Here is a 15418-nt window from a genome sequence, read left to right as displayed (position 1 = left end):
GGGAGCCTGGGCATTTACTTCTCAGAAATCAAAGGATTGAGCTAATGTTTCATACTAAAAACAAAAAAAACAAAAACCCAAATGACAATCAGTGGTTTAGAAAACCCCTCCACTGCACACATAAATGCAGTATAGTACAGCCTCATTTTCCATGTTGTTAGTAGTCTGTGGTGACATCATACTGATTTCACATGCATGGTAGCTGGGACATAGGACGAATGACCTTGCATTCAGAAGGACTCCGGCTTGGTCCCAACTCCACTATTAACTTTCTAAATGACGTTGGACATATCACTTAAATCTCTCACTCTTCATTCCTTCATGGTCAACGGGACCCTGCTTGAAAGTGACTTAGCCTGGTGTGCCCAGGTGTGTTAGACTTCAGTCTGGTGCTTTGTCTGTATCACCCTCCCAGGGTGAACTCAAGGACCTTCTGTGCTTTTTGAGGTTTTGAAGCACTCAGGGGGTGCTTTTGAGGTTCTGTTGAGTCTGTTTGTAGAGAGGGACACATCTGGAAGCTAGTAGCACTTCTAGGTTCTCCAAAAGGGGGATCCAGCAGAATGCACCCTATTGAGCCACTCTCTGCCTCCACCCCCAAATGCTGTTCACAGTCCTCATCCACGAGAGAAGCTGAAGCCACATGTGACAACTGTTGCACCTGAGTGAAAGGGAATATGATGACTCTACTGAAGCCACAGGACACATGCTTTCAAGATTGTTCCAAAGTTAGAATCATTTTCACTTGATAGTACCTAGGGGTGACCCATGGTCATGTCAGCATTTCCTCTGTTAACACCAGCCCTTGTGGGATGTCTGATGCCTGGGCTTTATTCTTACAAAATGTGGTCCTACCCATTTCAGAATTCAGTCAGGGCTTCTGATCCCACCCAGATGCCTCTCATGGGAAAGAGTCTTCTTCCTCTCAGCCCTGAGATCTGATCTCTCATATGAGGTGAGGAGACACTCAGAACAGGGCAAGTCTTAATTTGTTTCATTTGTAGTAGGGAGTCTCTTTACCAGGACTTTGGCAGCATCAGTAGTAGACTCCTGGCCCGTACTCTGAGCTCTTTTCAGTGCTTCAGGTGTCCTCCCTGGTGTCTGCTTTGAATGCTTGCTCTCTTGTATTTGGACATGCTACAGATGAGCACACCCCTGTCCTCAGTAAAAAGAAAGCCTGCCAGAGCAGTCTTGAACTTCTGAGCGATGTCAGTTGTTGGGGTTACTAAGAGGCCGGTACTCTTGGACTAATTACTAGTTGTATTGCATTCTGGTTGCTTATTGTCCAGATGTGCAAAAAATGTGTGTTTAATAAATCTGATGCGAGAATTTTGTGTCCCTAGAGTCTCTACTTTTCCAGGATTCTTTGTCTGAAACTGCTCTTTATCAAGAGGTTAATAGTCTTCCAGTCAGTGAACTGTGGGATTGAATTCACCCAGTGATTAAAGTGAAAAGGATGAAGGTTGTGTGTAAGATTTCCTGAGCAGTGGCAGCGCCAGGGTTCAGAGGAGACCTCAGGCCATGTATTGTATAAACTCAGAAGCTGTTGACCTAGACAACCTGGTTTCCTCAGAGTTTTGGGGAGGCCCCACTTGCATTCTAGCCTCCCTGAGGTCTGGGAGCAAAGCAGAGCCAGTTAAGTGGCTGTTGACCTGAGGCAGATAGCACTTCTCTGCCTGTCCATTTCCTGAGTGGCATGCAAAACTGGTGCTTGGTGAGGGGCTGGATTTCAAACAGTATTAAGGAAAACAAATTCTCCACACCACATCCAGGAACAGGGCTTCTTCCCCCTGTTGAGAGTTTCCTGGTGTCCTGATAAGGTTTGAAAAGCTCACTGGGAGTGTCTCCACGCAGACCAGCTGGTAAACAGTTCTGAGTCCGTTCTCAATTCCTTTTGTAACGCTTGTTAGGAAGTGGTTTCACGGTCATTATCTTATTTGATCCTCCACATAGTCTTGTGGTATGGGACACTGGGCTGTAGGTGAATAATGTAGAGCTAGATTTGGAGGCTCTGAAGAGATTTGCTTTCCTGCGCCCGGTTTCTGCCCTCCATAGTAGCTCTACGGTTCTTTGTTCCCAGATCACATATAGGGTTTGTAAGTAGGATGTTAGAATTTACTCTATGTAGCACGTATCCAGAAAAGAATTTTTTCCCCCCCGAAAAGAACTTTTGGGTAAACAACGAGTTGATTTATGTCTCCTGAGGCCTGATGGGACTATGTGGAGCCATTAAGAATTGACTTGGCCTGGGGAGCCTGGGTGGCTCAGTTGGTTAAGCGTCCCACTCTTGATTTCGGCTCTGGTCATTGATCTTACAGTTTGTAGGATTGAGCCTCTCATAGGGCTCCACACTGACAACACAGAGCCTGCTTGGGATTCTCTCTCCCTCGCTCTTTGCCCCGCCCCCTCTCTCAAAAAAAAAAAAAAAAAAAAAAAAGAAAAAGTAAAAAAAGAACTTGGCCTGATTATGGTGTTGTTTTTTTTTAAATTTTTAAATGTTTATTTACTTTTGAAAGAGAGAGACAGCGTGAGCAGGATGGGGGGGGCGGGGCAGGAATGGCAGGGGCAGGCAGAGAGAAGGAAAGGCAGAATCCAAAGCAGGCTCCAGGTTCTGAGCTGTTAGCACAGAGCCCAGCATGGGGCTCAAACTCACGAACCATGAGATCATAGCCTCAATTGAAGTCCGAGGCTTAACTGACTGAGCCACTCAGGCGCCCTTGATTATGGTATTGTTAAATGGAAACAGGTATTCTCCAGGTGCCTGGGTGGCTAGGGTGCCTGGGTGGCTCATTTGGTTAAGTGTCTGACTTCGGCTCAGATCATGATGTCCTAGCTCATGGGTTCGAGCCCCGCATTGGGCTCTGTGCCAACAGCTCAGAGCCTGGAGCCTGCTTCAGATTCTGTGTCTCCCTCTCTCTCTCTCTGCCCCTCCCCCACTTATTCTCTCTCTTTCTCTCTCTCTCTCTCCCTCCCTCCTTCAAAAATAAATAAACATCAAAAAGAAAAATTAAAAAAAAAAAAAACAGGTATTCTCTCAAAGGTGAAAAGCCTTTAGGGCATATAAAGAAGGAACAGATCTTATAATCCAGGAAAGAGAGTCTGGGATTCTTGTATTCTGTGTTTATCTAAAATCATATATGGGGCACACAATGTACATGGTTTCTGTAAGAGGTAATACATTATTTTTGAACTGTGACCCTCCTAAATGTCAAAATATGTAAATGGGTGAGGTGGGATCATAGACGAAGATGTATATAATTGAAAGGTATTTATTGAAACCAAAGAGTGGAAGACAGACAGACACACACACACACACACACACACACACACACACAGAAAACCATGGGCTGCAGAAAAGAAGCTGCACCAATGACCAGAGGTAGACCTTTGGACAAAAGAAACTAGAGTCCTCTTTACTTCCAATGCTGGCTAAGAAAAGTAACCAGAGTCCAATGTAGTGCCTGCCCTTAGAGGCACATGGGTGAGGAGCAGCCTCCCTGGGCAAGGGGAGGATGGATGTGGAAATGGGCCTGTTTGGAGGGGTTGGAGTGGGGCAGGGAGCCAGTGCCCAGCTCTGATGTGGAGACAGCAGCCGAGCGCAGGGACTACAGGGGAGTCCTGTAGGGAGGGGAGCAGCAGAGAAAACATAACACAGCCAGATAAACGCAGAAGCTAATCTCACTGGGCCCTAAGGGGTGAGAATGGTCTTGGCCAGCCTGAGGCATGGGAAATACAAACAAATCCTTAGTTAGAAAATCCAGACCCTCTCTGTCCCAAAAATAAATAAACGTTGAAAAAAAAAAAATTAAAAAAAAAAAAAAAAAAAAAAAAAGAAAGGGCGCCTGGGTGGCGCAGTCGGTTAAGCGTCCGACTTCAGCCAGGTCACGATCTCGCGGTCCGTGGGTTCTTGCCCCGCGTCGGGCTCTGGGCTGATGGCTCAGAGCCTGGAGCCTGTTTCCGATTCTGTGTCTCCCTCTCTCTCTGCCCCTCCCCCGTTCATGCTCTGTCTCTCTCTGTCCCAAAAATAAATAAACGTTGAAAAAAAAAAAAATTAAAAAAAAAAAAGAAAATCCAGACCCTAAGAGAGAGAGGAAGGGAAAGAAGGAGGGCAATCTGAAGAAAGATAAAACTAAATTTCATACCAGTTAGAGGCATAATACCCAATTAAAAATTTTTTTCCTAATTAAAATTTTTATTGTATTTGGTATTTTATCTATTTAATTTTTTAAAGTAATCTCTAAACCCAACATGGGGCTCAAACTCAGAGCCCTAAAGTCAGGAGTTGCATGCTCTTCCAACTGAGCCAGCCAGGTGCCCCTGGTATTTAAAAAAAGTTTTTTTAATGTTTATTTTTATTTTTTTTTATTATTTTTTTTTTCAACGTTTATTTATTTTTGGGACAGAGAGAGACAGAGCATGAACGGGGGAGGGGCAGAGAGAGAGGGAGACACAGAATCAGAAACAGGCTCCAGGCTCTGAGCCATCAGCCCGGAGCCCGACGTGGGGCTCGAACTCACGGATCGCGAGATCGTGACCTGGCTGAAGTCGGACGCTTAACCGACTGCGCCACCCAGGCGCCCCTATTTTTATTTTTGAGAGAGAGAGAGAGACAGAATGAGAGTGGGTTGGGGCAGAGAGAGAGGGAGGCCCAGAATCTGAAGCAGGCTCCAGGCTCTGAGCTGTCAGCACGGAGCCCTATGCGGGGCTGGAACTCACGAGCTGTGAGATCATGACTTGAGCCGAAGTCGGACGCCCAACTGACTGAGCTACCCAGGCACTCCATGCCCCTGGTATTTTAGAATTTAACCAATATTTTCTTGTCCCACACCCATTTAAGTTAGCTTTCTCAGTAGGCATTCTGTTTCTGCATCTATAACAGTTGTAGTTCAGGTTGGAGACTCCCCAGGGTGGGTTCTAAGTGATTTGGAACATGGCATTGGACTCTGAGAAACTGAGCCTACGGGAGTCTTGATGATCTGTCTTGTAGGAAGCTTCTGGTTTACCTGGGGAAACAAGATGACAGCACTTGTGAAAGCCAAAGAATAATCTCTTATTAATGTGATGCTAGTTCTATACAGGAGTAAACTGAGCTGGGAACAGCCTTCTGGTAAGCAGGCAGGGACTCCTGGTGCCCAACCACAAGCTGTTTAGTGGGGAGGGGTGGGAATTGTGGCAGAGCCATACAGATGTCTGAGCAGCCGCTTTCCTTTTCCCTGTGGCTGTTTCCTTCTCTGTGCATGGGAATAACAACACTAGCTCATGTTGTGGGCATCTGTAGCTGGTAGCTGGTCACTGTCAATTCCAGAGTCAGGTGGGAGAATTGTTCTAATTCCAGGGAGCTGGTTGCAGTGCGTTTTCTTCCCCCTTCCCCCACCTTGCTCTTTAGTGCTGGCTGAGCTCAGCAGTCTGCTCCCTTCTTCCTTGGCTTTCCAGGGCAAAGAAGAATCAAAATGAAAAAGAAATGTTATAGGTTAGGTCTTTTTTGTGCCTTTTTGAATCACCAAATGGGGAATGAGTGATAATGTAGTCTGTCTGGTATCATTGCACTGAGCTTACTGACTTCCTGAGGTTTGCAGGATGTGTGTCCATGGAGGAGGATTTAACATCTTTGAACACATGAGTTCTTTAAAAAGCCCTAGTGCCTTGAGCCTGCAAATTACCAGGAGCAAAGGCTTTGAACTGAGTGTTCTGGAACTCCTGGGCAGGTCCACAGGAACAACTTTGCTGGAAGGAACATTGGTGATAGGGACATTGTTGCTGCTTCTATCAGACCTGATATGGGAGTGAAAACCTTTATCAGTCAGGTGAATAGGTAGTACAGGAGTTATGGAGGTATGGAGGTAGATTTTATAAACAGAGGGTCACAGTTTTCTGGGATTAAAACACAGAGGGCAGGTGGACCTTCCTGAAATTTGTTAAGAGCAAAGTAATGGCCCAGGTGACTTCCTGTGGACTCGTGTAGTGCAGGATCTTACCTTAGCTGGTTTGCTTGGTCCATTTCCTCTCTCTTTCTCTCTGTCTCTGTCTCTCTCTCTCCTTCCCTCTCCCTCCCCCTCTTCCTCTCTCCCCTGCCTTTCTTTCCCCTTTTCAAGAGAATGTGGCCACTTTATATAAAAGAAGTAGCCAGTTTGCCAAAAAGTCAAATAACAAGTTTTATACTCTTTTGTTTTTATTGATTGATTGATTGCTTGATTGGAACTGGTACGTTGAGCTATATTTTTTTCTTTTTTCTTTAATATAATTTATTGTGCGTTTTATACTCTTAAATAGCTTTCCTGTTACTGTCAGTATACTTCAGTACTTTTTCTTTTTTTTACTTACATACTTTTGTGCATGGTTGTAGTCAGCGTTTTGAGTCCTTTATTTAAAACAAGTTTATGTAGGGGCGCCTGGGTGGCGCAGTCGGTTAAGCGTCCGACTTCAGCCAGGTCGCGATCTCGCGGTCCGTGAGTTCGAGCCCCCCATCGGGCTCTGGGCTGATGGCTCAGAGCCTGGAGCCTGTTTCTGATTCTGTGTCTCCCTCTCTGTCTGCCCCTCCCCCATTCATGCTCTGTCTCTCTCTGTCCCAAAAATAAATAAACGTTGAAAAAAAAAAAATTAAAAAAAAAAAAAAACAAGTTTATGTAGACTTTTCCATAGTGGTTGCAGCCTATCAACTTGTCCCAGCTGTGCCAGGATTCTATTGTTTGCTGTTGTTTGAGCAGTCCAACCCTGTATTGTTAGGCTGTGTGACTTTTTTCTAACGTCATATTATGGCTACTTATCATTTTGGTACAGATTACTGTTAATCTTTTGGGATATTTTCTGTTGTTGTTTTTCCTGGTGGAGTGAGGCAGCTTCTCGATAATGAGAGGTTGAAGTCTAGAAAGGTTCTACATTTATGATTTGACCTCTGATTTTCTAGGGATTCCAGGGGCTCCTGCAAAGAAAAAAGGATTCAGGCATAGAGGGCCAGTCAGACCATATTTGGACACATAGCTTTTCAGAAGTGAATTCTTTTTCTGACATTGCAAGGTGGCTTCTGAATGCTGTACTGCCCAGCCACCCCCTTGAGGAACAGTGACCAGGCCACATGATGGACACAGGCCGCCCTGCCTGGACCCTGCTCGTATGGGTTGAATGTGCTAATTGAGCCTTTCTCAGAGCATTCTTCCCATCTGTGCAGATGGTGCTTTGAGTCCACATTACGGACTCCGTATTCTTCCTTTTTTAAAATATATTTATTTATTTTTGAGAGAGCACAAGCAGGGGAGGGGCAGAGAGGGAGACACAGAATCCGAAGCAGGCTCCAAGCTGTCAGCACAGAGCCTGACGCGGGGCTCGAACTCACAAACCATGAGATCATGACCTGAGCCAAAGTTGGACGCTTAACTGACTGAGCCACCCAGGTGCCCCATCTGTATTCTTCCTTCTGAGTGAAGTAGGCCAGTACCTATCTTTCCTTCAAAAACGAAATTGTTAAATCATGTTTTTAGTTTAGAAAACTATTGAAGTAGTCAACAGCAGAGTACTTTTTGTTGTCCACAGGTGCCACGTTGTTGGCAGGATGCATGAGATCATTGCCTGCCTGCTTTCTTTCCTTCGGATTTTTTAAAAGTTTTTATTTATGTAAGTAATCTGTACACCCAGCATGGGGCTTGGACTTACGATCCCGAGATGAAGAGTCGCATGCTCTTCCGCCTGAGCCAGCCAGGCACACCCCCCTTCCCCCACCTTTGGATTTTTAATTTAACAAGTGTTTGTTGAGAACTTGTTATTTCCCGGGCTCTGGAGCTCCAGCAATGAAACAGACACCTGTGGCCCTGCCCCTGGGGCCAGAGTTGGACCTCCCTTGAGTTGAGAGGAGGGGATTAGGGGCTCTAGGGCAGGACTGAGGTTGAAGCAGGTGGGAGGAAGGTGTGCCTGAAGACTGGCACAAAGTGCTGATGAGGAGGCATCTGTGGCAGCCTGCTTTCCCTCCCCCTTTCATATTTGTAAGAGAAGCAAAAGGTCCTGTTGGTCGAGCAAGACTACACCCTCCCAGAGTGTGCAGTTATTATCAAACAAAACAATTAATGATCAGATTGAATTACATATATAATGACTGTTGTGCAGCATGATAATTAGGTGCAGAAAGTTTACCTAAGTTACTGCAGCTGGTAACCTAGGGCAGCCCGATTGCACACTTGTTCTTGTGTTTGCCTACTTTCAGTTTCACCTGCAGGCAGCATGGGAGGTGCAGTCCTCAGGTACCTGGGGTATGTCTTCACCATGGCCATGTGGGCCTGCCACCTGTCTAGAGGCTCTGGGACCTTTTACTCTCCCCTCTTCCCTCTACTGGGTGGCCCATCCAGCACCTTCTCTTAGCAGCCTGAGGGCCGACTGGCCTGAGATAAATCTTGGCTCTGAGGGTCCTCATGGGCATAGAGCTCAGATGTTCTTTCTTAAGTCTGTAGAAGGAGGTCAGCATGGACAAGCTGGTGTGAGGCTTATTCTGCAGCCGACAAAGTCTGCCTTGGCCCCTTGGTAAAAGGACACAGGATGCATAGCTGGGCACCCTTAGGCCATCTCTGTGGTCTGTCCCATTTTACTTTGTTTACATTGTTCCTTGATCCAGAGGCCCTTCCTCTCCTCCACCCTAAATCCTGTATGGTGTTGAGGGAGCTAGGTAAGCAACCCCCTTCTCCAGGAAGCCTTTCTGAATAGCCTTCTCTCCATGTGATGACCACCTACTTTCACATCCTGGACTTAACGTTAATGAACCATAGCGTTCATCAGCATTATTAGAGATGAAAGTATATGTGATTTGGGAGTCAAGAGAAGGTCCCATTTTCTATATATTCTGTTTTTCTTTTTCCAGCTTTATTGAGGTATAGTTGACAAGTAAAATTATAATATATTTCGTGGTGCCTGGGTGGCTCAGTTGGTTAAGCATCCGTCTTCAGCTCAGGTCATGATCTTGTGGTTTGTGGGTTCAAGCCCTGTGTCAGGCTCTGTGCTGACAGCTTCAGAGCCTGGAGCCTGCTTTGGATTTTGTGTCCCCTCTCTCTCTGCCCCTCCCCTGCTGGCATTCTGTCTCTCTTCCTCTCTCTCTCAAAAATAAATAAGCATTAAAAATTTTTTTTGTTGAGGGTGACTGGGTGGCTCTGTCGGTTAAACATCCATCTTTGGTCAGGTCATAATTTCACGGTTTGTGAGTTTGAGCCCAGCATCCTGCTCTGTGCTGACAGCTCAGAGCCTGAAGCCTGCTTCAGATTCTGTCTCCCTCTCTCTGCCCTTCCCCAGATCACGCTCTCTTTCTCTCTCTCAAAATTAAATAAACATGAAAAATTTTATTTAAAAAATTAAATTATAATATGTTTAAAGTATACAATGTGATTTATAATTATGGATTCTCATAATTGAATGAACATCTATCACCTCAAATATTTTTCTGTGACAACGCTTAAAAGCTACATTTCTTACCAATTTCAGTTATGCAGTAAAGTATTATTAACTCTAGTCACCATGCTGTTCACAGATCTTCAGGTCTTATTCATCTTATAACTGAAAATTTGTACCCTTTTACCAACATCTCCCTATTGCTCCCACCCTTATCCCCTGGCAACTACCATTCTACCCTCTGTTTTTATGACTTAAGCCTCTTTTTTTAGATTCCACATACAAATGATACCCTGCATGTCTTTGTCTGGCTTATTTCACTTTCTGCTATTTATTTTCTAAGCATTCTAGGACAACAGCAGTTAAGCCTCAGTCAAAATACAAAGGCAATCATATCTACTATTTAGTGAGTGCTTACCATGTGGTAGGCACTGTGCTAAAAGCCTTATCTTCCCTGTTCTCACTTAATCCTGTCAATCCCACCGTATAAATGCTAAATATAAAGGTTCAGAAAGAGCATGCTGAGCAAACCATGTATTATAATATCCCAAAAGATAAGATGTAATTACATGTCTGGAGAAAACTCAGGATACGTACTAACGTTAACAGTGGGTGTATCTGTGGAGTGAGTTAGAGGTTGATTTTTATTTTCTTCTTTAAACCTTCAAAGGACCATTACTTACACTTTTTTTTGTCCCCCTTGACACCTCTTTCTGGGTAGAGCATGTAGAAAATGCTCAGTAAATAGATACTGGTTGAGGTAGGAAAATAAAGACCTCTTCTTTCCTTGGCTTGATTGGGTAGTTCTGGTTTCGTGAGTTACATTAGTAACTGGTGAACTGTGCTGCTGTTCATCTGGAAAGTTTCCCAGATGGGCTGCTCTTTTGTGCTCCAGAGCAGAGGCCTCCAGGGGTGGAGGGTTAGCTTGTCTTGTGGGACCTTATTTCCCTGGTTTAGGAAAGTTCGGAAGGTTCAGCAGCAAAGGGAGAGCGGCTGGCTTGTCTTTCTTCCTTCAGCCCCTCAAAGTCTGGAGCAGGCTGGGGACGGTCCACTTGCTTGGTGACTCTGAATATCTGCTACAGCTCGTCGAGTGCCTTTCCAGCTGCTCTTCTTAGCGTCTTCAAATGGCCTGGCTCACTGTTCCAATTAACTGCCCTGCCCCGCAGCTCTGTGCACCAGGCCACCCTGCCTGTGACAGCTGGGACGGGTTGCTGCCCAACTCAGAGCCGCTCCTCTCGCTGCACCACTGCTTTTGGTTTTAAGCTTTATCTATGATGTTATTTGTTATTTTGTGTTTTAGGTTAACTTCTGATTTTGATATAATTTCAAACATACAGAAAAGCTGCAAGAATGATACAAGTAACTCTTGTGTACCTTTTATCCAAATTCACTGCCAGTGTTTTGTTTCATTTGCTTTGACTTGAGTGTTCCCTCCCTCCCTCCCTCTCCCTAACAGGTATGTGCACGCAGGCACACTTTCTGAACCATTTTACGGTTAACTTGCAGAAGTGTGGCCTTTAATTTTGAATACTTCAGGATGTATTTCCTAGAACAAAGACATTTCTCTTATATACTCACAGTACAATTATTAAAAAAAAAAAAAAAAAAAGTTCAGTATCAATTTGACGCTATTACCTCATCTCCTGTCCATATTCAAATTTTGTCCATATCCAGATAATGGTCCCAGTAATGGCTGAGTTTTATTTTTAAAGAAAACACTCCTGAGGCGCGTGGGTGACTCCTCCGTTATGTTGGCTCAGAGGAGAGCAGAACCAGCAGGTGTCTGGGGGAAGTGATGCTGTGGGCGCCACATCACCAGCTCCTTGTGTCTCTACAGGACCAGAAGAGTGAGAGCAGCAAGAATCTCACTCGGCAACCATGTCAGTGGAACTGGAGACCTCAGAGGGGGTGGATGAGTCGGAGAAAAAGAGCTTTGGGGCCTCAGAAAAAGAAAACCACACCAGGTGAGTGGTGGTGGCTGGCTGTGTTGAGTCATGTGCCCGGGGCCTTGTATGTGGGAGGCACCAGGGTGTGGGGAGTGTCGCTGCTGTTTCCCCCGGGACCCCTGATTGGGATTGCAGAGAGAAGTGGCATGCAGCACCCTGGGCTGCTCAGCTTTCTCCCCATTCGTTCCCGAGGAAGCAGGAGAGGCACTGCTAGGAGTGCTGAGGAATAGAATTTGATGGTTTCCCTGGTCCTTGTTTCTTTTGTGGTGAAAAAGGGTAATCAGGCAAAACTGGCACCTTTTCCAGTGTTTTCCACCCCTTAGGATGTGGGAGCAGCTCTGACTCCAGGGGTTTTTCTTACTGGGTAGAGACACTTCATGAATTCCCAGAGCCTGTTCTTCATTGTTCTTATCTTACTGAGCCCTGTCATTGACAAAGTGCTTTTTTATATCTTGAAATAATTGCTAGTAAGAAATGATTCTCAGCATGTAGGTGATAGGAGCCCGATCTCCTAAAGAAGCCAGCAGAGGGTGGGCCGTATGGGGCCGCGTTTTTATCTCTTTGGTGGATGGACCGTGTGGACCACACGGGCTACTGCGCGGCGCCTCCCGTCTTCAGGGTCATGGGTTTTTTGTTCCCCTCGCTGGTTGCTGCCTGTGGCACCTGTCAGCACAGCTCCATCCTGTATAATTTTGTTAAGCGGTACAAGCCCAGGTACTGGCTCCAACTTCCTCAGCCTTTGTCTCCTTCTCCTCCTGCCCCTGGGCCAAGCCACATGCAGTCCTGAAGAGGCTGTGGGTCCCAGGTGGGAGGAAGGCAGCAAGGCTGCCCCGGGACATCCACAGTCAGTCCATCACAGCAGTGTGGATTCCATGAGACACGTTCCCAAAGGCTCGCTGTTCCTGCAGAAGCCAGCACACGCTGTGCTGGGATTAGAGGTGGGCTTTTTATCAGGCACTAGGTGGTCACAGAGGCAAAGCATTGTTCATTCAGGTGGTTCAGACATGGACACTGTTAGGAAGTAGGCCACAGTCCTCCACATGTCATCCAAGTCCTGGGGGCCGACTCACATCTGCCTGTTCCGTGCTCCCTAGCAAGACCCTGTATTCAGGCTGGGGTTGAGTTTCTCAGAAGCTCCTGCGTCCATCTCAGCGAGGGGACACCCTGAAACTAGGAAGGGCTAATTCACACATGCACACGTGCGTGTGCGCACACCTTCCATCTCCACAGGATGGCTGACCTCTCCGAGCTCCTGAAGGAAGGGACCAAGGAAGCACATGACCGGGCAGAAAACACCCAATTTGTCAAGGACTTCTTGAAAGGCAACATCAGGAAGGAGCTGTTTAAGGTTTGTGCCCTTGGTCATGCATAGGGTCAGGTCGGGGGCCTCGGTCGTGTCAGGAACATCCCCTTGGAACAGTTCTTCAGTGGAAGCTGGGCCTTTTGCCACCTGCTCTCCATTCTTTTGACAGCAGACTGTGGTTTTCAGGTAGCTTAAATAGAATAACATAGTGATGGTGTGAAGCAGAAGTATCCACGTTCCGTGTCATTCCTTTAAGAAACATAAAAAGTTGCCTGGGTGTGTGAAATAATCCACTGTATCAAAATGGGCCTGCGGGAATTAGAGGGGGCATGCGACTGGAGCCTTCCTCTATGGCTGCTCAGACGCAAGGGCATTGGGCTCAGGAGGGGTGTTTGCTGGTCAAGGGCTGCCAGAACTGCAGCCCTCCCCGTGGTCTCCCCTGTCACCCTCAACAGCTGGCCACTACTGCACTTTACTTCACATATTCAGCCCTGGAGGAGGAGATGGAACGCAACAAGGACCACCCAGCCTTTGCCCCCTTGTACTTCCCCACGGAGCTGCACCGGAAGGAGGCACTGACCAAGGACATGGAGTATTTCTTTGGCGAGAACTGGGAGGAGCAGGTGCAGTGCTCCCAGGCTGCCCAAAAGTACGTGGAGCGGATCCACTATGTGGGGCAGAATGAGCCGGAGCTGCTGGTGGCCCATGCATACACCCGCTACATGGGGGACCTTTCAGGGGGCCAGGTGCTGAAGAAGGTGGCCCAGCGGGCCCTGAAACTCCCCAGCACGGGAGAAGGGACCCAGTTCTATAAGTTTGAGAACGTGGACAATGCTCAACAGTTCAAGCAGCTCTACCGGGCCAGGATGAATGCCTTGGACCTGAATCTAAAGACCAAAGAGAAGATCGTGGAGGAGGCCAACAAGGCCTTTGAGTATAACATGCAGGTACTGCTGAGGTCAGGCAGAAGGGGGCCCCTGACTGTGGGGGCTGATCCGGAGCTGCCGTAACAGGCACCAGTGCTTTAGGCCCGATACGGGGCAGCCTTCCAGGGAGAAAATCGTAGGACCAAATAGGCCACAGAGGGCATGAGCCCATGATGGCTTCGCTTTGATGGACAGCTTTTGTGTTTTTGTTCCGAGGAGGGCAAGGCCCTAGCACGTAGAGGGAGGTCACTCCCTCTCACCACAGGATTCTGGTCTTGAGTGAATTTCCTCCTTTTTAGCAAGGGCTGCCCCACTTGATCAGTTCAAGGAGAGAACCAAGCAGGGTGACAGCTCAGCTGACGAGTTTTTTTTAAATGGGGCTAAGCCTGGGGAGGCAGATTCTGTCCTGGAGTCCAGGTTGGCCCTCGGCACCAGGAGGGTGGCCGAGGCGGGGAAAGGAAGCACCAGCTCTGACACATGCCCATCAGATCAGTCCCACATCAGTGAGCCTCCGTGGGCCACTTAGGATGGGTCAGCCCTGCTGGGGCCTCAGTTCTCCCACGTTCCTCTCCATCATTCTTGCTGAAAATACCTAGCAACTGCGAATGGGGAAGGACCAATGTTAACGTGGTATTTTGGGGCAGCGCTTTTGTTCTCTCCTCATTGTTTCTGCCCTGGTAGCTCCAGCTGTGGGCTGTGTATCTGGTCAGTGCCCAGGGAGGAGCTCCCACAGTCAGCAGCACAGGTGTGGCCCCACCTCTGAGCTTGTGCCAGGGAGCAGCGTTGGGTCCGTGTGGCTGCCCCCGCTGCAGATTCGGGCTGCTCCTGGACTGGTTTGCACTTTGGAGTCCACTGAAAGCTGTTCATCCCCTGCTCCTGCAGATTTTCGATGAACTGGACCAGGCTGGCTTCTTGTTGGCCAAAGAGACCCTGGAGGATGGGCTCCCCATGCACGATGGGAAAGGAGATGTGCGTAAATGCCCCTACTACGCTGCTAAACAAGATGGAGGTAGGTCTTGCCTGTCCAAAACTCTCCTCCAGGGTGGGCGTGTCAGCGTTCTCCACTGATGCCCTGTCCCCTGTTGGTGCCGCCACACAGGTGCCCTGGAGGGCAGCAGCTGCCCCTTCCGAACAGCCCTGGCTGTGCTGAGTAAGCCTAGCCTCCAGTTCATTCTCGCCGCTGGTGCGGCCCTTGTTGCCGGCTTCTTGGCCTGGTACTACGTGTGAAGGACCCATCATACCGCCTTGGCGCCATCCTCCCGATTGACCACTGGCCCATCCCTACCTGTGACTAAACTACCACCTCAGGTGACTTTTTTTTTTTAAATGCTGGGTTTGAGAAAACAAGCAACCAATAAAAGCCAGACGCTAAAGCCTCTGCCTGTAGCGTCCTCTGTGTGGGCTAGATGCCGAGCAGGGTGCAGGCCCTCCGTTCCTGCAGCCGTTGGGCCATGGTACTGGGAGCAGCCAGTGCAGCTCAGCAGGCCAGTCTGAGTCTCTGGAACCAGCTCTGCTCCCAGGGCGCCCACACCGCTTATCCTGAGGCTCCTTCCCTTCATCATTCCTTGTGCTGGCATTTAGGTGGGTATTTTTTCCCCTAGTGGGAACAGAGCATCCAGCAAGCCCAGGTTGCCGTAGCTCTGTGGGAGGGAGGCCTGTCCTTGGGGTGGGGGTGGGGGGGGGTGCTTGCATCCTGTCTCAGAGGCCCTGGGAGCTCCATCCTGGGTAGCCAGTCCTCTTCCTGCTCAAGCAGAAACCCGAGAGGGGGTCTGTTTAGCCATGGCGCATCCCCTCCTTTGATGTGTGTAAATGCTACAGCACTCAATAAAGTGGACTCTGACAGCCGCCTCCCTCTTTCCTGGTGCCAACATTATCCTTCGCAGCCA

At 47.9% G+C, this 15418-nt stretch overlaps 1 protein-coding gene across 3 annotated transcripts in view; it reads left to right on the top strand.

Moving 5' to 3' along the window:
* Positions 1-15374, top strand: part of HMOX2 (heme oxygenase 2) — a 31145-nt gene extending 15771 nt beyond the window's left edge. For 2 of the 3 annotated variants that reach the window (XM_045461333.1, XM_045461334.1), the window contains 5 exons: positions 11195-11321; positions 12534-12651; positions 13062-13553; positions 14415-14541; positions 14632-15374. In XM_045461333.1, coding sequence (XP_045317289.1) covers positions 11236-11321; positions 12534-12651; positions 13062-13553; positions 14415-14541; positions 14632-14759 — 951 coding nt within the window. In that variant the 5' untranslated portion in view covers positions 11195-11235 and the 3' untranslated portion in view covers positions 14760-15374. Of the gene's footprint in view, positions 1-7524; positions 7606-11194; positions 11322-12533; positions 12652-13061; positions 13554-14414; positions 14542-14631 lie in introns of those variants that run through there. The other variant, XM_045461335.1, reaches the window with a different exon arrangement.
* Positions 15375-15418: the final 44 nt, after the last annotated feature.

This window comes from Leopardus geoffroyi, chromosome E3 (genome assembly GCF_018350155.1).
Source record: "Leopardus geoffroyi isolate Oge1 chromosome E3, O.geoffroyi_Oge1_pat1.0, whole genome shotgun sequence".
Lineage (NCBI taxonomy): Eukaryota > Metazoa > Chordata > Mammalia > Carnivora > Felidae > Leopardus > Leopardus geoffroyi.
Note: the sequence above shows the minus strand (reverse complement) of the source record. Positions and strands in the feature narration are given on the sequence as shown.